The 23,641-nt window shown below is 46.2% G+C and overlaps 1 protein-coding gene across 1 annotated transcript; it reads right to left on the minus strand.

Moving 5' to 3' along the window:
• Positions 1-263: 263 nt before the first annotated feature.
• On the minus strand, positions 264-22,413 carry LOC106544313 (ATP-sensitive inward rectifier potassium channel 12). The gene is made up of 2 exons (XM_087728599.1): positions 21,677-22,413; positions 264-2,552 (listed from the first exon to the last, which is right to left on the minus strand). Exon 2 carries the CDS (start codon positions 2,459-2,461, stop codon positions 1,160-1,162), a length of 1,302 nt encoding a protein of 433 aa, XP_087584725.1. The 5' UTR covers positions 2,462-2,552; positions 21,677-22,413; the 3' UTR covers positions 264-1,159.
• Between the last annotated feature and the right edge of the window lie 1,228 nt (positions 22,414-23,641).

A 23,641-nucleotide genomic window follows, 5' to 3' on the forward strand; every position in this document is an offset into this window, starting at 1 on the left:
CTATAGAGGACATCTTGTGCAATTGCCGTTTGGGCTTCCTCATTTCCCCCTAATGGTAGAACCAGTCCTGGAGTTCCACCACTTTGCCCTTGTTGCTCTTCGAAGCCCACTTACCATCCCTGTGAACAGCACAGTAAAAATCATGCAAGAGATGTCCATCTCAACTTAGTGCAAAAAAGATCCCCATCTCATGGCAGTATGTACATTGGAGACAATCACATGGGGCCTGATCTCCTGATCTCCTGATCTCCTGATCTCCTGATCTCCTGATCTCCTGATCTCCTGATCTCCTGATCTCCTCTTCTTTTGAAGCACTCTAAGATAATACCAGCCTTTGTAGGATGTTAGCACCCACCCCCTCCACTAGAAAACGAAATATTTTAGGAAATATTAAAAGGGCAGAATAATTCCCCCTAAAAGGGAGGCAGAAAATCCTCCTCCCTACCTTGGTCAACGGACCATTAAGGCCTGAGCCAGTAGATCGACATTCAGGAGGACCCCCCTGGGAGTCTGATAGCCAATGGGATGCATTTCTTGCACAGGAACAGGAAACAGAAAGGCGGGGCCCAACAGTGGGTATAAAACTCAGACTCTCTCAGCATCTCAGCCCTTTTCTGCTCAGGCCCTCAAGCCATGTGGTCCTGTCCACCATTAAACCATCTTTCAAACAGCCGCCATGTTTCCAGTGTCTTTTCCCCCTACTTGGCACTGAACCCAGAAGGACATTCCTTCCATCGCCTTAAAAAAAAAACCCACTAAATTTCCACAAAGGAGAGACTCCTTACACTCCCTTCTCAGTGTGTGTTGCCATTCCCGCACAAAGCTTACAACTCAGATATGTGTGTGTGTCTGTTTTAGCTGCAAAAAACCCCCCCGGGGGGCCACCCTTTGGGACCTGCCCTGCGGGACATTGTAACCTGGGAGCACCACCGCCTTCTGAAGCCCACGGCCTGTTCAGCGATTATTGCACTTAATTGTTTTTGGAAAAGAAGACCACAAAACACGACACCCGACAAACCGACACGAATCCCCAGGCATCCCTATGGCACTTTTTGCATTGTTCTGCATAATTATTATTATTTTTGGAGAAGGTTAGCGAGAGGGAGGGAGAAAGGAGAGACCGAAGAAATGCCGAGGAAGCCCACCCCCCCGCCCCGAGTCATATTTCCGATTCTCTCCGGTACGGTCTTTGATCGAGGGGTCCTACAGACGTCGGCCGCCTGTCAAATTCAGGCTGGTCCTCCGAGCACGGATTGTCCAAGCCTCGGCAGTCTTCATCTCCTTCATCCTCCTCCTCCTCGTCGCGGCTCATGAAGGCGAGTTCGTTCTCGTAGCAGAAGGAGTTGGCGCTCGGGAGGAGGAACTTGTTCTCCACCAAATCCTTGGCACTACAGCAGGGTGTGGAGGGCACCTCGTAAGTCTTGTGGAAGTGCGAGTAGTCCACTTTGTACTGTTTTTTCTCCTCGAAGAGGACCGGCTCGAAGCGGTGACCCCAGAGGATCTCGGTGGACAAGTACGAACTCCGAGCCTGGGTGGTCATAGCTGTGGCTTCCACCATGCCCTCCAGTATCACGACGATCTCAAAGTCGTCCGTTTCCAAATCCTGCCGGCTAATCCCAAACAGGGGGCTCTCCTCGTTGATCTCGTGAAGGATTGTCAAGGGGGAGACCAGGAAAATACGATCCAAGCCTTTGTCGAAGCCGACGTCGATGTCTATCTGGTCCAGAGGGATGTACTCCCCTTCCTCGGTGATCCTGGGCTTGAGGAGCTGAGCACGGACGTGAGCCTCTACAATGTGACTCTTCCGAAGGTTCCCCACTCTCCACATCAAGCAAAGCTTGCCGTCCCTCATGGCCACCACAGCGTGGTGGCTGAACAGCAAGGTCTCGGCTCTCTTCTTTGGCCTGGCCATTTTGGCCATGATGGCGCCGATCATGAAGGAGTCGATGATGCAGCCGAGAATGGACTGAAGGACCACCATGAAGACAGCCAGGGGACACTCCTCGGTCACGCAGCGGAAGCCATAACCGATGGTCGTCTGGGTCTCGATGGAGAAGAGGAAAGCGGCCACGAAGCCGTTCACCTGCAGGAGGCAAGGGGTGAAGGTTTCGTCTTTGGTGGGCTTCTCGATGTCCCCATGGACCAGGGCGATCAGCCAGAAGATGAGGCCGAACAACAGCCAAGAGACCAGGAAAGCGAGGGAGAAGAGCAGCAGCATGTACCTCCACCGGATGTCCACGCAGGTGGTGAACATGTCGGCGATGTACCTCTGGGGCTTGTCATCCATGTTGGTGAACTCGACGTTGCACTGGCCGTTCTTCTTGACGAATCGGTTCCGGCATTTCCTGCGCGTGTGAATCTTACCGTTGCCGAAGCCGTTCACTCCCGGCATGGTGGTCAGGATCAACCCGTCTTCCTCAGAAGATACGATGCTGTAAGGGTTGATTCTCCCTGCGCTCATCCCTGAGTTTGGCCTGCTGAAACTCCGGGCGCCTTCGGCTCCTAGGGGAAAGGTTTCGGGGTGAACAGGCAGGCAGATCTGAGCAGAACCTCTGCAACAAAAGGACAACAGAAAGATGGATAAATGTCAGGTAGTTCTCGACTTACAGAAGTACACTTAGTGGCTATTCAAAGTTACAACAAGAAGAAGGGGCTCATGACCGTTGTTTGTGCTCACAAACCGTGGCTGCAGTTGTGACCCAGGCTTCCTTAAAAAGCAAGAAGCAATTGGGATTGGGAAAGAATTTGGAACACAAATTATAAACTAACAATAGCAATAGCAGTTAGACTTATATACTGCTTCATAGGGCTTTCAGCCCTCTCTAAGCGGTTTACAGAGTCAGCCTCTTGCCCCCAACAACAATCCGGGTCCTCATTTTACCCACCTCGGAAGGATGGAAGGCTGAGTCAACCCTGAGCCGGTGAGATTTGAACAGCCCAACTGCAGAACTAGCAGTCAGCTGAAGTAGCCTGCAGTGCTGCATTTAACCACTGCGCCACCACGGCTCAATCAGCAGGACTTAAAGAAAATATATACAAAATATTTTATCGTTGGCATTTATCACCAACAAGATTGGCTAAAATGTACCCAAACATGAAGCCGACCTGCTGGAAGTGTAAAAAAGTACAAGGGACTTATTATCATATATGGTGGACCTGCCTGGAAACACAAAAATATTGGACAAAAATTTGGAAATGGGTGCAAGAAATTACAGGAGAACAGATATAAATACAAACCCGAAATCTTTCCGCTGGGAATAATCAAAGGGAAATATACAAAGCAAATTAAGTGCCTATTAACACATCTGCTAACTACAGCTAGAATAGCATTTGCCCAATGCTGGAAACAAAATAATACCCCCTCGGACGAATTAGTGATAAAAAAAAAAAACTTTGGATTGTGCAGAGATGGACAAATTAACACTGAAATGAAAAGATAAAGAAGAGTCGGAATATTATGAAATTTGGAACAATTGGTACAAATGGCTGCAAAACAAGAATAAAATTAATTAAGCCAAAAAACTATCTATCTATCTATCTATCTATCTATCTATCTATCTATCTATCTATCTATCTATCTATCTATCTATCTATATCTCTCTATCTCTCTATCTCTCTATCTCTCTATCTCTCTATCTCTATCTATCTATCTATATTATATCTCTCTATCTCTCTATCTCTCTATCTCTATCTCTATCTCTATCTCTATCTCTATCTCTATCTCTATCTCTATCTATCTCTATCTCTATCTCTATCTCTATCTCTATCTCTATCTCTATCTCTATCTCTATCTCTATCTCTATCTATCTATCTATCTATCTATCTATCTATCTATCTATCTATAAACTGTGTATAAAGATGTGTAAATATAGAAGCGAAATATTATATACATGTACAGGTATGATGACATAACAATGTTGATGTAATGACTGTAAGATGTTGTAGAAGGGAAAAAATAATAAAATATCTGCAAATAAAAGCAATTAGCAGAGTCTTGGTCCCAGCAAAACCCCTTTTATTTTACATGACTGAATTCCTTTCATTCACAATCAAGAAGGCTTTAGCAAACAGTCTTTCCGAGGAATATTTATCCACACGCACCTTATCTCGCTTGGCAAGCTTTCAGCTAACTAGTTTTCCAACTAGTTGGAGAGCTGCTAAATAAAATAAAAACATCCTGGAACAATTCCAAGAGCTTAACAATAATAATACGTAAGGAAGAGATTAGAATGAGACACAAATTGAATTAGCGCATTCCTGGAACTGAAAACGCTAAAGGAGGAGTGTTTAACCTTGGCTATTTGTAGACTTCAACTCTCAGAATTGAGAGATGGCCAGCTGGGGAATTCTAGGAGTTGAAATCTTAAATCTTAAATCCACAAGCCTTAAAAAGGCCACGATTGGACACTTCTGTGCTAAAGCGTCCAATCTAATGTTCTGAGCCAGGCTTCCTTAAAAAGCAAGAAGCAGAGACTTGGTCCCTGAAAAACCCCTTTTATTTACACGCCTGTGGATTCCTTTCCTTAAACAGGCAGCAAGGCTTAGCAAACAGCCTTTCAGAGGAATGTTTATCCACACGAACCTTATCTCGCTTGGAGCGATGCCAGATAACTAGTTTTTAAACGCAAAACTTGGCACAAAGTCTCTATTAGTCACAAACAGAACTTTCCACTCTTGAAAAGACCGAAGGAACGAATTGTTTCCTGCAAAAGCCCCCTCCCCATTCGCTCCTCCTTTGTTTCCTACAGGAGGGGCCAATCACCTCCAAGGTGGGGCTTTACTCCTGAGTCAACCCTGCTTTCTGAGTTGTTCTTATCTTCTGGCAGCTCTGCGCATGTGCAAACTGGGAACAGGCTCCAGCTGTTCCTCTGCCTCACTGCTGTCTAGCTTCCTCTCTGCCTCCGACGCAGAGCCCTCCTCTGAACTTTCCTCAGCCCCCAGGACTGGCCCATGTTCCTCCCCAACCTTCTCACTGTCCGATTCTGCTGCCAGCTCTGCTGGCCACTGGCAGGACACAACAACTGCCTCCCCCCTTGTCACATGATAATACCCCCTCGCAAAGAGCCGAGGTGGCGCAGTGGTTAAATGCAGCACTGCAGGCTATTTCAGCTGACTGCAGTTCTGCAGTTCGGCTGTTCAAATCTCACCAGCTCAGGGTTGACTCAGCCTTCCATCCTTCCGAGGTGGGTGAAATGAGGACCCGGATTGTTGTTGGGGGCGATATGCTGACTCTGTTAAACTGCTTAGAGGGGGCTGAAAGCCCTATGAAGCGGTATATAAGTCTAACTGCTATTGCTATTGCTATGATCAAAATTTGAAGGTTTGGCAGCTGGCACGGGCTTACCACTCTTGCAGTGTCCCTGAGTCACGTGATGCCTTTTTGTGACCTCTTGACCAGCAATGGAGAAGCGACATTCGCTTAACAACAGGGTGACAAGCTTAAGAACTGCACTTGATCCACTTAACAACGGTGGCAAGAAATGTGGCAAAATGAGGCAAAACCTCACGTAATAACTGTCTCGCATAGCCTCCGCAATCTGGGGCTCCATTGCGGTTTTGCCAGTCACCTCTGAGTTTTGACCACGGAGGCGCTGCCACAGTCGGGTGAAAAATGGTCATAAGTCACTTCTTTCGTTGCCGTCGTAACTTTGAACGGTCGCTAAATGAACACGTTGCTTTTTAACCACAAGAAACCAGATCAAAGAAGGGCGAACCACCACCCTTTAAACCCAAGCAAGCTTCCTTAAATTAAATTACAATACAATACAATAGCAGAGTTGGAAGGGACCTTGGAGGTCTTCTAGTTCAACCCCCTGCTTGGCAGGAAACCCTATACCGTTTCAGACAAATGGCTATCCAACATCTTCTTAAAGACTTCCAGTGTTGGGGCATTCACAACTTCTGGAGGCAAGTCGTTCCACTGATTAATTGTTCTCACTGTCAGGAAATTTCTCCTCAGTTCTAAGTTGCTTCTCTCCTTGATTAGTTTCCACCCATTGCTTCTTGTTCTGCCTTCTGGTGCTTCGGAGAATAGCTTGACTCCCTCTTCTTTGGGGCAGCCCCTGAGATCTTGGAAGACTGCTATCCTGTCTCCCCTGGTCCTTCTTTTCATTAAACTAGACGTACCCAGTTCCTGCAACCGTTCTTCATATGTTTTAGCCTCCAGTCCCCTAAATTAAGTTTGTTTCCCCCCCCCCCCAACACTCATTTCTGCTTTTGTGGCATCGTAGTTGGCACCAATTTCTGAAAACGGGTGGGGGGGTGGGGAAAGAGAGAGAAAAAGCTGAAATTGACCAACGGGTTTATATGGTGGGTGGGCAGCCAAACGTTTTGAAAGCCGCCTGCTAGTTCCCTAGCTTTTCCAAGCAGCTGACCGGAGGCTAAATCTGATTTTGCTGAGTTTACATTTTAATTAACATTAAATTACATCCAGCCAACCTGATTATCTCAGTCTATTTAAAAACGCTCGCCTTCTGTCACCTTAAAAATGACAAGCCGGCAGTGGCTTTAGGGGGGTTTGAGTTGTGGGATTCAAGCTGGTGGATTTGGGGGGGGGGGCTGGGGAAAAAAAAACCCGGGATGAGTGGAGGGAGAGGGGGGGGTCTCAAGGTGGCTCCCCCTCCCCACATTAGCGGAAAAAGCAGGCGGAAAAAGTAGGCCACCCAGCTATCCTTAGCACTTAGGCCCTTTTCATGCCACCCCCCACCCCCAAAGGAGAATATTCCTGAGGGGCTTTCCTTTAAAAATTCTCTTTTTTTTAAATTTTAAAAAAATGATATATATTTTTTTGGCTTAACCGTGTTTGTTTTTTAAATGGAGCACAGCCGTTTCTCTGCTTCTCTTCCAGAGGCCGAACAAAAGCTGATATTTAGCGCCCTGCAGAGAAGCGAAGAGGGGGGAAAGGCCTGTTTTTAAGCAGCGGCCGAGCCTGCAGGGCCTCCATTAGCCACCCTTGGTTAAAAAAAAAGGGGAAGGAGGTCAAGATCTCCTTCGGCTCAAGGTCCTCCGTGTGGTTACTTTGGCAGAGACACAGAAGTTGTTATTTTATTCTGCTTTTTAATGCATTTGGGTCAACTCAAGGGGTGAAGGTACGTCATATTGATGTTGGATAACCATTGGTCTGTAGTGGTGTAGGGTTTCCTGCCTAGGCAGGGGGTTGGACTAGAAGACCTCCAAGGTCCCTTCCAACTCTGTTCTTCTCTTCTCTTCCCTTCCCTTCTATATTTTACTCTCTATCCTCTCCTCTCCTATATTTTACTCTATCCTATCCTATCCTAATTTTACCCTATCCTATCCTATCCTATCCTATCCTATCCTATCCTATCCTATCCTATCCTATCCTATCCTATCCTATCCTATCCTATCCTATCCTATCCTATCCTATCCTATCCTAATTTTATCCTATCCTATCCTATCCTATCCTGTATTTTACTCTCTATTCTATATTTTATTCACTATTCTATTCTATATTTTACTCTCCTATCCTATCCTACCCTAAATTTTACCCTATCCTATCCTATCCTATCCTATCCTATCCTATCCTGTATTTTACTCTCTATTCTATATTTTATTCACTATTCTATTCTATTCTATTCTATATTTTACTCTCCTATCCTATCCTATCCTACCCTAAATTTTACCCTATCCTATCCTAGCCTAATTTTATCCTATCCTATCCTATCCTATCCTATCCTATCCTGTATTTTACTCTCTATTCTATATTTTATTCACTATTCTATTCTATTCTATATTTTACTCTCCTATCCTATCCTATCCTATCCTATCCTATCCTACCCTATATTTTACCCTATCCTATCCTATCCTATCCTATCCTATCCTATCCTATCCTATATTTTACTCTCTATTCTATATTTGACTCTCTATTCTATTCTATTCTATTCTATTCTATATTTTACTCTCTATCCTATCCTATCCTATATTTTATCCTATCCTATCCTATATTTTACTCTCTATTCTATAGTTAACTCTCTATCCTATCCTATCCTATCCTATCCTATCCTATTCTATTCTATTCTATTCTATAGTTTACTCTCTATCCTATCCTATATTTTATCCTATCCTATATTTTACTCTCCTATTCTATTCTATTCTATTCTATTCTATATTTTACTCTTTATTCTATTCTATTCTATTCTATTTTCCTTCTTCCTCCTGTTTTCCCCCAAAGCAACCCTTTGAGAGATTGGGCTGAAAGAGGGTTTGGCCCAAAGTCGCCTAGCTGGCTTTCATGCCTAAGGCGGGACTAGAACTCACCAGCTTGTTTCTCAGCCACCCCCTCCCTCCCTCCACCACACTAGGTCTCCATTATTGGCAATTGGCTTCTTCACGCTGGGTTTCTGGACTTCCCTATCCAGGTGACGTTGCTGGGATTTCCTGGTGGTGACCCATCCCCTGCCTGAACCGAATATCTCTTTTCGAGACCAGCTCTTCCACCCCGCACCCTGAACTCCCCTTTTCCTCCAGCATAGACGAAAGTCACAAGATCTGCCTCGCAAACTGTTCTCGGCGGGAAGGCCATCTGCCTGGGACATCTGTCCCCCCCTAAATGAAAATGGCTTATTCAAAAATACTCACTTTTATTCTTCCCCCCACACCCTTGGCTTCTTTCCACCAATTGTTCTCCAATCTTCCCTTTAGGATTCCCTTGAAATGCATCAATAGCCAATCAATGGACGTTTGCAGAGATCTACCACCCCCACCACCACCCCCGGAATAAATAAATAAAGAAATATCGAAACAATTCCTAGAAACCCATTGATCGCTGGACGGCCCGAAATATGATCGCTGCTAATTCCCGAAGTATAATTTGATGGCTTCCTCTCCTAAGAGAGAGGTGGGGGAAATTGCTCCCTTCCTCCGTCTCCACAAAGACATTAAAGTTAAAGGCAAAAGTAAAGGTTCCCCTCGCACATACCCTGCCTTTCAAAACCATCCTTAACTGGGGTTGCCCCAAATGAAGACCCAGGTTACCAAATTAGTTGGAATCAGTGGTTTGGACACTACTGAAAAAAAGGAGCAAATCCTGCTTTATAAGTCCCGCTCGCTAAATTCATACCGGCTAACAATCCAAGCCCTTTGGAGCTGTCAAGCTATCAATCATCTTGATAGACCAGGAAAGAAATCCAAAGGGCAAGATCCAAAATATAGCATCAACGAGGAGGGGGGGGGGATGGAAGGGAAATAAAGATACTAAATCCCAAAGAAAAGAATAGTAAGATTTGAGTTAAACCACCTTTCCTCTTTATTAATTGGAGTTTTATCTGGTTTTTCATATTGTCCTGCTGGGAGCCGTTTTTCTCCCTTGAAAGGTAAAGATTCCCCTCGTACATATGTGCTAGTCGTTCCCGACTCTAGGGGGCGGTGCTCATCTCCGTTTCAAAGCCCAAGAGCCAGTGCTGTCCGAAGACGTCTCCGTGGTCATGTGGCCGGCATGACTCAACGCCGAAAGCTCACGGAACGCTGTTCCCTTCCCACCAAAGGTGGTTCCTATTTTTCTACTCGCATTTATTTACGTGCTTTTTCTCTCTTTAAAAGCATTTCCTTCCGGGAGCATTAAAAAAGGACCTGCTCTGGCAGCTCAATTGCAACACTCAGAATTTCTTGCCAAGTCAGGAGTAATGGACTAGCACTCTCTGCGCCCAGTTTCCCCCCCACCCCCGGCTCTTTGGAGAATCTGGTTTCCCAAACAGGTTCTTGTACAAATCTGCAAATATTCATTTCCACACACACCCCCCACTTATTCTGATAAAAGAGATTTAATCTCCCTAGGGTCATATTTGAATTTAGGGTGACTTCATGGCTACCCTCAAGCCGTTTTCTTGATCGCTAGTCCTTGAGTTATGATGTTGACCTCTTGAAGTTACAACAACACCGGAAAAAGTGACTTGTGGCAATTTTTCACACTTACGGCCATTGACGCATCCACAGGGCTCACGCGATCCAAATTTGGACGCTTGGAAAGCAACTGACTCGTATTTACGACAGTCCTGGAGTCAGTGATCCCCCCCTTTTGCAACCTTCCGACAAGCAAAATCAGTGGGGAAGCCAGATCCACTTAATAGCCGTGTTCCTAACTTAACCACTGCAGTGATTCACTTAGAAACCGCGGCAAGAAAGGTGGCAAAACGGCCCAAAAACTCGCTTAACAACTATCTTGCCTAGGAACAGAAATTTGGTTTTCCATTATGGTCGGAATTTGGAGGACTACCTGTATGACGAAAATAAATACGGGATTTTTGGGGATGGGATTATTTTCGACTCGCCACGGTCTAACCATCAATCCTGGCTCATCCTGGTTATTTCTCATCTAAGAATGAACCACGTTTACCTCTTTACAAGATTCAGCTGAGTAGATATTGCTACCTAACAGGTTGAGCAGAGAGGTTGGCAGTTGGGGGGTATAAATTTGTAATAAATAGATTTAATAGGCAGAATTATTTGGAGGCAGGTTCCAAATGCAACTGGACTTTTCTGATGATTTGCAACTTTAAAAAAATAATAATAACCAAGCCGAGGTGGCACAGTGGTTAAATGCAGCACTGCAAGCTACTTCAGCTGACTGCAGTTCTGCAGTTCAGCGGTTCAAATCTCACCGGCTCAAGGTTGACTCAGCCTTCCATCCTTCCGAGGTGGGTAAAATGAGGACCTGGATTGTTGTTGGGGACAATATGCTGACTCTGTAAACCGCTTAGAGAGGGCTGAAAGCCCTATGAAGCGGTATATAAGTCTAACTGCTATCTGCTATTGCTAAAATAAGGTGTGGGGGGGGGGCGGCCTGGCGGGGGAAATCAATAAGCATATTAGTCACTTAGGTGAGACGGCTGGTGTATCAATTTGATTAATAAATAAATTAGCTGGGATCAGTATTGAAACAGTAGCTTGGTTTCCCATGCTTTCAACAAGTGATTGTGTATTTTAGCAGATCTTTAAGGGAGAAAGGGACGTGGTGGCTCAGCGGCTAAGACGCTGAGCTTGTCGATCAGAAAGGTCGGCAGTTCAGCGGTTCGAATCCCTAGCGCCGCGTAACCGAGTGAACTCCCGTTACTTGTCCCAACTTCTGCCAACCTAGCAGTTTGAAAGCAGGAAAAAAATGCAAGTAGAAAAATAGGAGCCACCTTTGGTGGGAAGGGAACAGCGTTACGTGAGCCTTCGGCATTGAGTCATGCTGGCCACATGACCCCGGAGACGTCTTCGGACAGCGCTGGCTCTTCAGCTTAGAAACAGAGATAAACACAGCCCCCTAGAGTGGGGAACGACTAGCACAGATGTGCGAGGGGAATCTTCACCTTTCAGGGCAGAAAAACTTCTCCCAGCAGGACAATATGAAAAACCAGATAAAACTCCATTTAATAAAGAGGAAAGGTGGTTTAACTCAAATCTTACTATTCTTTTCCTTGGGATTTAATATCTTTATTTCCCTTCCTCCCCTCCTCTCCTCGTTAATGCTATATTTTGGATCTTGCTCTTTGGATTTCTTTCCTGGTCTATCAGGATGATTGATAGCTTGACAGCTCCAAAGGGCTTGGATTGTTAGCCGGTATGAATTTAGCGAGCGGGACTTATAAAGCAGGATTTGCTCCTTTTATTCAGTAGTGTGCAGACCACTGATTCCAGCTAATTTGGTAACCTGGGTCTTCATTTGGGGCAATCCCAGTTAAGGATGGTTTTGAAAGGCAGAGTAATAAGCCACAGTTACAGAAGGTGGATGGACCAGCTTGAAGTCTCTGTTGGCCTAATCTACCCTAGCAGGTTAAAATATATAGATTTTGGGCTAAATTTAGCTAAAGGACAAGCGGAAAGTGTGCTCAATAATAACCAACCTCCCCCCCGAAAAAAATCTTGTGAAATGTTAAAACTTAATGCCTTTAAAGGTAAAAGTTCCCCCTTGCACATATGTGCCAGTTGTTCCCGACTCTAGGGGGCACTGCTCATCTCTGTTTCAAAGCTGAAGAGCCAGCACTGTCCAAAGACGTCTCCGTGAACAAATCTGCCTCACTTAGCCACAGCCATTTGGGGCTCCCTTGTGGCCGTAAGCCGAGGACTATCGATAAACCGCAGCTTTTGTTTGCAGAACATCCGAAATAGGAAAAGTTATTGAAGGTTGCAACTTCCGCAGTTTCCATCTTAGGGGGCAACAAATTCAGACTTAGAAAGGCTCCAGAACCAGGATGGCAAACCTGTGACACGCGTGCCAGAGGTGGCATGCAGAGGCCTCTCTGTGGGGATGCGTGCCATCGCCAGCAGCTCTTCTGGTTTCTGGGGGGCATGTGCCAACCAGCTGGTTTTCGCAGGCACTAGAGTCCAGAAAATGGCCAAAAAAAAAGCCAAAAAACAGACATGTCTGCTCCGGCCAGCTGATCTTTGAGTCCAGTGCTCGAGTGTGCGCAAAGATCAGCTGGCTGGTGCACATGTGTGTGCCGGAATCCCGAAGACCAGCTGGCTGGCACTCACATGTGCACCAGCCAGCTGGTTTCTGGGTTTTGCAATGCTCGGGCATCTGCAGATCAGTGGTGGGTTTCAAAAAATTTTGGAACCTACTCTGTGGGTTTGGCTTCCTTTGTGGGAGTGGCTTGCCAGCCATGTGACCAGGTGGGAGTGGCTTGCCAGCCATGTGTTTTCCCTATCTATCTATCTATCTATCTATCTATCTATCTATCTATCTATCTATCTATCATCTATCTATCTATCTATCTATCTATCTATCTATCTATCTCTTTTTCCTTCCTTTTGTCTCTCTGTCCCTTTTTTCTTTTGTTTCTTTCATCTCTCTCTCACTCTTTTTCTTTCTTTTTTCTTTCTTTCTTTCTTTCTTTCTTTATTTTTTCCTATCTTTCTCTTTCTCTCTCTCTCTGTGTCAGTCAGTCTGTCTGTCTGTCTGTCTGTCTGTGTGTGTGTGTGTGTGGCAGTGGTGGGTTTCAAAAATTTTTGGAACCTCTTCTGTAGGTGTGGCCTGCTTTCCGGGTCCACTGGTGGAATCTCTTCTAACCGGTTCGCTAGATTTGACGAACCGGTTCTACCGAATAGGTGCGAACTGGTAGGAACCCACCTCTGCTACAGATGCACGCATTTGGGCACTTGATGCCGAAAAGGTTTGCCATCGATGCTCCGGACCTCAGTGGCCCCCCCCATCCACTGCCTTCCAACCCCTTGGAGAAGCAGGCCACAACAGCGGGGACCACACAAAGCCTCAACTTTCCACGTTGACCTATTTTCTTGTTAACGTTGCCTCCTCCGGCGTCGCACACCTCTCGTAAATAAACCCGTCACATTTCTTTCTAAGAACCGAAGGCAAAAAATAGCTCTCGCACTCCTTACATAGCAGGGGCCTGAAACCAGAATCGGAATCAAAACACGCAGGCGGCGGCTGGGGTGGGTGGGTGCAGACGATTTTTACAACTTCCCTGCAAAAAATCGCACCTTCGCTGTTCTAATGGCGGCCCAGGGTGTTACTCTGTCTACAAGGAGCTTCTGAGAAGAAGAAAAAACACCCAATTTCTAAAGATAAAAAGCTATTCTAGTCAGCCTGGGCTGCAAACACGGAAGCCGGGGTGAAAATATTACATTGGCAGTTGGACGCGCTTTCCAAATATATAACTCAGAAGGAAGAGGGTTATTTTTTTAAAAAAATAAAAATTGAACGTTCTTCATTTGTGCAAATATGTTACCATTTCTGTGGCATGCTATTTTTTTTTTCTGGGTGTGATTTCCCCCCCCCCTCTCCAACCTCCCCCCTGCCTTCTTTTAAATGAGTGCCCCTTTTCGACACTCGGCTGATAGGGAAAGAAATACATGGTTGGGCGTGCCGTTTTGCCCAAGGATTTTTGGAATGATTACGGGAACGGCACATCGAACATATGTTAGAAAGTCTTGTGCAAACTTTCAAGGTTTGAATATATCTTGAAGGGGCATTCCGAGTTTGGAAATTGACATCGAAGCCTGGGAGAGTTTTGCAAGGATGAGAGATTTCTATGCTTATTAATAAGAATAGCATAACGATCCCGTGGGCTGGAAGGGGCCTGAGAGGTCTTCTAGTCCAACCCCCTGCTCAATGCAGGAGACCTTATCCTAGTCAAATGGTTGTCCAGACTATTTTTGAAAACCTCCCATAACTCCGGGAGGCAAGCTTGCCCACTGAGCCTTTGTTCTCACTGTCAGAAAATGTGCAATATGTAATAAATTATTTCTCACGCTTATTATGACACTCTCCTTTTAAAAAATTGCTGGGCTTAGTGTCCCCAACAGCCATTGGTATTCTCATTGTTGTAATAGAGGTTAGCCATTCATGCCTCCTGAATGAAAATCAGTCATTCCAATTCTCTCATCTTGCAAATTGAAGAATGGAAATGAGCAACAGAAAATTTGGGATGGGACTGGGATGGCCTCATGGCTTTCTCATCCCACAGGGCTTTTAGTCAAATTGGAACTGGGTATGTCTAGTTTAATGAAAAGAAGGACTAGGGGTGACGTGATAGCAGTCTTCCAATATTTGAGGGGCTGCCCCAAAGAAGAGGGAGTCAAGCTACTCTCCAAAGCACCTGAGGGCAGGACAAGAAGCAATGGGTGGAAACTAATCAAGGAGAGAAGCAACTTAGAACTAAGGAGGAATTTCCTGACAGTTAGAACAATTAATCAGTGGAACGACTTGCCTCCAGAAGTTGTGAATGCCCCAACACTGGAAGTTTTTTAGGAAGAGACTGTAGCAACATTTGTCTGAAATGGTTATCCTGCCTGAGCAGAGGGTTGGACTAGAAGACCTCCAAGGTCCCTTCCAATTCTGTTTTTCTGTTAAAAAAAAAAGAGTGACCAGTCAGGATTTTGTTTGTTCCCAAAAATGTGCTTGGAGCATGAATTCTCTGGATCAAAGCAATTGCTACGTAGCCTCCATGGATAGTACATGCGAATCCTTTGTTCTGCAAGGCAATCAAACCTGTCAGTCCTAGAGGAGATCCACCCTGACTGATCTTTAGAAGGCCAGATCCTGAAGAGGAAACTCAAAGGCTTTGGCCACCTAATGAGAAGGAAGAAGGACTCCCTGGAGAAGAGCCTCATGCTGGGAACGATGGAGGGCAAAAGAAGAAGGACTGCAAGGCCATCCAACTGGTCAGTCCTAGAGGAGATCCACCCTGACTGCTCTTTAGAAGACCAGATCCTGAAGAGGAAACTCAAAGACTTGGGCCACCTAAGGAGAAGGAAGGACTCCCTGGAGAAGAGCCTCATGCTGGGAACGATGGAGGGCAAAAGAAGAAGGACTGCAAGGCCATCCAACTGGTCAGTCCTAGAGGAGATCAACCCTGACTGCTCTTTAGAAGACCAGATCCTGAAGAGGAAACTCAAAGACTTTGGCCACCTAAGGAGAAGGAAGGACTCCCTGGAGAAGAGCCTCATGCTGGGAACGATGGAGGGCAGAAGAAGAAGGGATGACAGAGAATGAGGTGGCTGGATGGAGACACCGAAGTAGTCGGCGTGAGCTTCAATGGACTCCAGAGGATGGTAGAGGTTGGGAAGGCCTGGAGGAACGTTGTCCATGGGGCCACGATGGGTCGGACACGACTTCTCAACTAACAACAACAACAAATCCATGGATGGTGGGGAAGTTAGAATTGATCAGTCTGTTTTACAAGACAGCTTCTCCTTATCTGAAGTCCTTCTAAATTGGAGCCAACAGCTATCAGTTGACCAAATCCGAGTCAAGGGCTTTTGCACACGTAATCCTTGACTTGCCACCAGAATTAGGAGTAACATTTTTGTGGCTCAGCCAGTCGGCTGTGGAGTCATGCCATTGCGAACCAAACTACCGTGGTCGTTAAGCGAATCACATGGTCCTTTAGTGAACCTGGGTCTCCCCCTTCCCCCAGCCACTGACTTTGCGTGTCAGAGGCCAGCTGGGAAGGTCTCAAATGGGGATCCAGACACTGCAACCAGATTGCCAAGAGCCTGAATTTTGATCCTGCGTGCAGGGAGATATTGCAACCGTTGTAAGGGTGAGGACTGGCTGTAAGGCAATTTTTTTCTAGTAACTTCAAATGGTCGCTAAGCGAATGCTTGTAAGTCGAGGACTGCCTATAGAAGATGGCCATGCCACTTCCACATTCTTATGTGTATGTTCGGATTCCTGGCTAAAAAGGAACCTTTTCACCCCTCCTTCCCTTCCTTCATGTGGACTGGCTCCATCAGAGCTGCTTCTGCTACCAATTCCTTCCCTTGAGCAGTGACTTTCTTTATCTCAAGGACCTAAGTGAGAAGAAGCTGGATTAACGGCCAAGCCTTTGCTGCATTGCTTAATAGGAACGCTTGCCCAAGAAAACGAGGCATTTCTAAGTTGCGTTAACAGAGGGATAACATCAAGATCAAGGGAGGTACTAAGACCACTCTATAAATCCTTAGTAAGGTCACACCTAGAATCCTGCATCCAGGTTTGGTCACCACACTATAAAAAGATGTTGAGACTCTAGAAAGAGGGCAGAGAAGAGCAACCAAGAGGATTAGGGGACTGGAGGCTAAAACATACGATGGACGGTTGCAGGAACTGGGCCTAGTTAGTCTAGTGAAGAGAAGGACCAGGGGAGACAGGATAGCAGTCTTCCGATATCTGAGGGGCTGCCATAGAGAGGAGGGGGTCAAGCTATTTTCCAAAGCACCTGAAGGCCAGAGGTATTTCTAAGTTGCATTAACAGAGGGATAACATCAAGATCAAGGGAGGTACTAAGACCACTCTATAAATCCTTAGTAAGGTCACACCTAGAGTTGAGACTCTAGAAAGAGTGCAGAGAAGAGCAACCAGGATGATGAGGGGACTGGAGGCTAAAACATATGAAGAACGGTTGCAGGAACTGGGCCTGGCTAGTCTAATGAAGAGAAGGACCAAGGGAGACATGATAGCCGTGTTCCAGTATTTGAGGGGCTGCCACAGAGAGGAAGGGTCAAGCTATTCTCCAAAGCCCTTGAAGGCCAGACAAGGAACAATGGATGGAAACTGAACAAGGAGAGATTCAACCTGGAAATAAGAGAGGAATTTTCTGACAGTGAGAACAATCCACCCATGGAACAGAAGTTGCCTTTGGAAGTTGTGGGAGCTTCATCCCTGGAGGCTTTCAAGAAGAGACTGTCAGAAATGGCTTAAGGGGGGGGGGGGCTGGACTAGATGACCTACACAGTCCCTTCCAACTCTGTTAATCTGTAATCTGCTCAAGAAAACGAGGTATTTCTTTGATGGCTTAGCAAACTTGCAAGATTAGGGTCATGTGAGGTAAAACACAGACGGCGAATGACTTGAGAGAAGATAGCTTAAGAGTGGAGGACCCCCCCCCCTCATGTCCTTCTAAGGGTTTTGATGTGACCCATCCTCCTGAGCTGGTTTCTTTTCATCCTTAGGCCACAAAAGAGCCAACTCAGAGATATCTCACGCCTCCTCTTCCTCTATTCATGATCAAGGATGTGGTTGATGATATGACCAAGGGTTTGGCTTGGCTTGGCTTGGCTCTTATTGATTGGTGGGCTTAGGACAAAACAGACATCCATAGAGCCACAGGCCAGCATAATGCCAGAGGAGAACTTTCTAAAGTACTAGAACAGTGTTTCTCAACCTTGGCTACTTGAAGATGTCTGGACTTCAACTCCCAGAATTCCCCAGCCAGCAAATGCTGGCTGGGGAATTCTGGGAGTTGAAGTCCAGACATCTTCAAGTGGCCAAGGTTGAGAAACACTGTACTAGAACACAGATTCCTTCCACAGGGAGATAGAGCATATATTTTTTTTTTGAGGATGTGTTTCCTCAGTTGTAGGGTAGGTCAATCTAAACGGAGAAAGAGAATTTAATTCTACTACTTGGGGTTGAGGGTATTATAGGTTTTACTCTGCTTCTGCCAACGAGCGGGGTGGGTTGAGTAGGGGTTGAGTAGGACTTAACAGAACATAACAGAATAACAAAGTTGGAAGGAACCGCGGAGGTCTTCTAGTCCAACCCCCGGTTCAAGCAGAAAACCCTACAGCTGTTCAGACAAATGGTTATCCTATCTCTTCTACAACTCTTCCAATCCTTTTGCACCCAGATACCCACTTCTTACGGCTGTCCTCTTAGGGTTTAATTAAAAGCTAGTGGCTCCATTTTGTCTACTCTCTTAAGTACTGGGAGGTCCTCCTAGCCATGGCGTCTAGGTTTATAGGTTTATAGGTTTATTACAATTTATAGGCCGCCCTTTTCCCTGAGGGGACTCAGGGCGGCTTACATAGGATCAGGGGAGGGAAATACAAACAATGACGTAGACAAACATAGAGTAAAATAATGTGCAGCATTCATTCATCATTCGGGAGGGGCGATTATCTTTGTCCCCAGGCCTGACGGGCTAGCCAGGTCTTAAGGGCTGTGCGGAAGGCCTGGACCGTGGTGAGAGTACGAATCTCCACGGGGAGATCGTTCCAAAGGGTCGGAGCTACTACAGAAAAGGCTCTCCTCCTTGTAGTTGCCAGCCGGCACTGGCTGGCAGATGGAATTCGGAGGAGGCCCAATCTGTGAGATCTAATTGGTCGCAGGGAGGTAATTGGCAGGAGGCGGTCTCTCAAGTACGCAGATCCACTACCATGAAGGGCTTTGTGGGTGACTAGTAGCACCTTGAAGCGCACCCGGAGATCGACAGGTAGCCAGCGCCGCTCGCGGAGGATAGGTGTTATGTGGGTGAACCGAGGTGCACCCACGATCACTCGCGTCTACCTGCCAACTTGGCCATTCTCTTGCCTTCTTGTCAAGGATGACACTCCCTCATTGACGGTCTTGGCTCCTCTGGCTTCAATTCACTGTCTCCCTCCAAGCCCAGGTCCTCCCAGTGGACTATTTTGGGATGTGGATCGAGGGCTCTTTTCAGAACAACATTTGAACCCTCGTCAGAAATCCCCCACAGTTTGACAGGTGGCTGAAAACTCATTATTGAAGCATCTGTCTGCACTTGCCTGTCCTCTCCCAACACATGGGAAGGAGACGGATGGGCTGGCTGTTTTCTCTGAATGCCGTGTGATGCTTGTTAAGAAGAAGAAATCAAAACTAGAGGCGTCACCTTATGAGACTCTTGAAAAAGTGCAGAGAAACGCAACCAAAATGATGAGGGGACCAGAGGCTAAAACATACGATGAACAGTTGCAGGAACTGGGCCTGGCTAGTCTAGGGAAGAGAAGGACCAGGGGAGACAGGATAGCAGCCTTCCAATATTTGAGGGGCTGCCACAGAGAGGAGGGGGTCAAGCTATTCTCCAAAGCACCTGAAGGCCAGACAAGGAACAATGGATGGAAACAGATTCAACCTGAAAATAAGAAAGAATTTCCTGATAGTGATGATAATTAACCAGTGGAACAGCTTGCCACCAGAATACTCCGGAAAGAGTGCAGAGAAGAGCAACCAGGAGGATGAAGGGACCAGAGGCTAAAACATACGATGGACGGTTGCAGGAACTGGGCCTGGCTAGTCTAGGGAAGAGAAGGACCAGGGGAGACAGGATAGCAGCCTTCCAACATTTGAGGGGCTGCCACAGAGAGGAGGGGGTCAGCCTATTCTCCAAAGCGTCTGAACGTTGGATAAAAAGCAATGGATGGAAACCAATTAAATCTGAGTCAGTAGTGTGTGGTGGCAGCAGCTCCAAAAAAACAATGCAATCCTAAACTGCATGAACAGAGGGATACAATGAAGATCAAGGGAGGTATTAATACCACTCTATAAAGCCTTAGTAAAATCACACCTAGAGTCCTGCATCCAGTTTTGGTCACCACACTATAAAAAAGAGGTTGAAACTCTAGAAAAAGTGCAGAGAAGAGCAACCAGGATGATGAGGGGACTGGAGGCTCAAACTTACGATGAATGGTTGCAGGAACTGGGCCTGGCTAGTCTAGGGAAGAGAAGGACCAGGGGAGACAGGAAAGCAGCCTTCCAATATCTCAGGGGCTACCATAAAGAGGAGGGGGTCAAGCTATTATCCAAAGCACACGAAGGCCAGACAAGGAATAATGGATGGAAACTCATCAAGCAGAGATTCAACCTGGAAATAAGGAGGAATTTTCTGACAGCGAGAGCAATCAACCCATGGAACAGAAGCTGCCTTCAGACGTTGTGGGAGCTTCATCCCTGGAGGCTTTCAAGAAGAGACTGGACTGCCATTTGTCAGAAATGGTGTAGGGTCTCCTGCTTGGGCAGAGGGGGTCGGACTAGATGACCTCCAAGGTCCCTTCCAACTCTGTTAATCTGTAAAGAACAGAAGTTGCCCTCGGAAGTTGTGGGAGCTCCATCCTTGGAAGCTTTCAAGAAGAGACTGGACTGCCATTTGTCAGAAATGGTGTAAGGTCTCCTGCTTGGGGGTGGGGTTGGGTTGGACTAGATGACCTATAAGATCCCTTCCAACTTTGTTAATCTGTTAAACACTGGAGGTTTTTAAGAAGAGATTGATTGGAGTGACATTTGTCAGAAATGGTGTAGGGTCTCCTGCTTGGGCGGGGGGGTGGGGGTGGGGTTGGACTAGATGACCTATAAGGTCCCTTCCAACTTTGTTAATCTGTCATCTCGTTCATTGTGGGAACAGAAAGAATAGCACAACTCCGGGTGTTGGTTGGAGAGGCAGAATAAGCAGGGACAATAATAGAAACTCATTTTTTTTTTTGCCAACTCATAGGCTAAAGGAAATTCCTTCAAGACACAGACCTAGATGAGGTCCCTGCCCTGGTCAGAATAAAACTCATGGGTTTGGCTGTGGGGTTTCAGATGATTTATGCATTCAAAGATACATCGGAGGGGCCTCCCCCTCCTGCTTCATACCTTCAGGGGACCTACAGTTAAGAGCCTTAACCGTAACCCCGTGAAAGAGGCTGGCTTGAGAGAGATTGTCTGAATGCAACATGGTTGAAGATGAATTCGAATCCGGGTTTCTCTCCAGTCCTAGGCCAACCCTCGAACCATCACGGCATGGCATACTAGCTCTGTTTCTCTCTCAAACAAACCTGAGATTCAACTCAGATGACTTTGGAGAGGACAGATCCGCCCTAGAACTAAGGAGGCATTTCCCGACGTTGAGAACACTCAAACGGGGGGGAAAGCCTCACTCTCCAGAACCTGTGGGGGGGCTCCAACACTGGGAGTCTTCAAGAGGGTCTCCTGATTGGCCAGGGGTTAGACTAGAAGATCTCCAAGGTCCCTTCCGAGCTTGCCATTCTGTAATCCCAGCTCAACTAATCAGTGAGACAGCTTGCGTTCAGATGTTGAGGGGGCTCCAACAGTGGAGAGCTTTGAAGAAGACACTGAACAGCCATCCATCTGAAATACAATAGGCGCTTCTAGTTTGACCATGAGTTGGTCTAGAAGACCTCCAAGGTCCCTTCCAACTTCGTTCAAGCAAGAAGCCCCTATAATCTTTCAGACAGATGCCTGTCAGTGTCTTCTCTAAAAGCCTCCACTGTTGAAGCCCCCCACAACATCTGGAGTTGGACTAGAAGACCTCCAAGGTCCCTTCCAACTCTGTTATTCTGGTGCTACTTTGACCATTTCTCTAGTGTTTTGGAGTTCCTTCTCAACCGTTAGCTGAAAAGATGCATTTTTTCCCCTGCCTCTTTAGTTATAGGCCCACATGATTCCTATCTACTACCTATTTCACTGGCAAGGACTTTTGAGCTCCCATCTCTCACTTACCTTTCACTGCACCGATTTCCTCGGGGCCTTCATCCTTCCTTGAAGTCCCAATCCAGAAAGGATCCCGAGTTCTTTCTTCGCCTCCCATAAGTCTCGGGCGTCAGGTCTGCCCTTTAGGCAGGTCCCCCAACGCTCCGTTAGAAACATCCAGAGGACCCGAATCTTCCAAAAGCAGCCGAAGAAGGAAGACGGGGGGGGGGGGGAGGCCCCCAGGAGAAATAAAAATGAAATCAACACACACCCCAAGTTTTCCCTTTCCCTGAGCAGGAAAGACACGGGTTTCTAAACAAGCCAGCTGTCGAGACAGTTGGAAAAAAAGAATAATCATAAAAAGGTAAGATCCAAGAGAATCCAGTTACAGGAAGGTTTTAATGTCAGACTTCTTGTTGTAACCCTGTTGGAGTGAGGTTGGGAAGATGCCAACGGAGCTCCCAGCAGAGACGGACCAAAGTCTCCTTCAGGATCCCACTTAAATCGTGGTTGGACATCTCAGCTGTTGGTCTGTCTGTCCAGCAGCGGTGCTCAGCTTCTCTCTCTGCTCTGGAGTTGTGGCCACTTTCTTCTCCTCTTGGTGCTGTCGGTGACTGAGGCTGTTGCAAGAAGAGGGAGACACGGAGAGAGAGAGAGAGAGAGGGAGGCTGTGTGTTAACGCCGGCCGCTTTTCCTCTGCTAAGCCTCTTGACGGAGCAGGCAACCAGTGTGAGAGAGCTTCTCTGGCAAGGCTTCACTCCCTCCTACCGCTTATGTGCGAGCATAGCAGCTTTTCTCCAGATCTTTGAGCCCCCAAAAGTCAAGACAGCTGCCTTCTTCAACTCCAAGGCAACTCTGGGAAACTTCTAAAGGTGCCCATATTGGGTTTGTTTTTAATAGCTTCTCCGTCTAACCTTCTGCCGTGAGCTTTGCATCCAGATACCCACAGCTCCAACCCAGCTTTAGCTTTTTTCAGGAATGAAGATTTGGCAAGATCTATTTTATCTTCTCCGTTTGAGAGAACATCTCTCGGTATGAAAACACCTGAAGGTAGGACCGTTTTGGATCCTATTCTGAAGGCGCAAACCTTTTTACATCCTGGGAGATCAACTGGCGGCTACGTGGTTTTGTTCTGCTCCGGAGATCTATTTCTGTTAAGGTGGCATCGCCTAAGAATTGCTGCCGGAAACAGAAGGCCCAGTTTCTGCCATTTAAAGAGGAGGACCAGAGGAGAGCTGTGACTTGAGCATTTTTTGATGTGGGGAAGGGGTGTGTGTGAAATTAAATTAAGCCCCAGCGTGCTGTTACAGCTGAGCTTGGCTGACCAAGGAATTCCAGAAGTACTGAAATATAATGTATTTTTATTGGTCTCCCCAAAATGTTTTATTTCATCTTATTTTATTTTTTTTTATTGAAAAGACAGTTCCATATCAGGATAAAAATTACAAATAAAGCAAAGCCAAAGAAAAATCAATAGTAAATCTTAACATACAGGCTAATAACTATAACAGTACTATATTAATAGCAATAGCAATAGCAATAGTTAGACTTATATACCGCTTCATAGGGCTCTCAGCCCTCTCTAAGCGGTTTACAGAGTCAGCATATTGCCCCCAACAACAATCCGGGTCCTCATTTATATTAAGGTTTAGGTTTAGGTTTATTAGATTTATATGCCGCCCTTCTCCCAAGGACTCAGGGCGGTGTACAACATTAAAAGAAACACATAATACAAAAGTTTAAAAAAATTAAATAGAATATCCCAAACCCAATTAAAATTGACAATGACATATATATTTTTTTTTAAAAATCGAATTAAAATTAACAGTGATCCATGATTTATTTTGTTTTGTTCAGGCCAGGCTGACTTGCTGGAAAAGCCAACTTTTTAGGGTGCGTCGGAAGGACCGGAGGTCAGGGATTATACGAAGCTCCGGAGGCAGCTCATTCCAGAGGGATATATTCCATATTAACAGTAATTACAAAAGAAAAAGC

This window comes from Thamnophis sirtalis, unplaced genomic scaffold (assembly GCF_051295495.1).
Source record: "Thamnophis sirtalis isolate CommonGarterSnake01/CBP01778 unplaced genomic scaffold, rThaSir2_p1.2 scaffold_14, whole genome shotgun sequence".
In the NCBI taxonomy this organism is placed as follows: domain Eukaryota; kingdom Metazoa; phylum Chordata; class Lepidosauria; order Squamata; family Natricidae; genus Thamnophis; species Thamnophis sirtalis.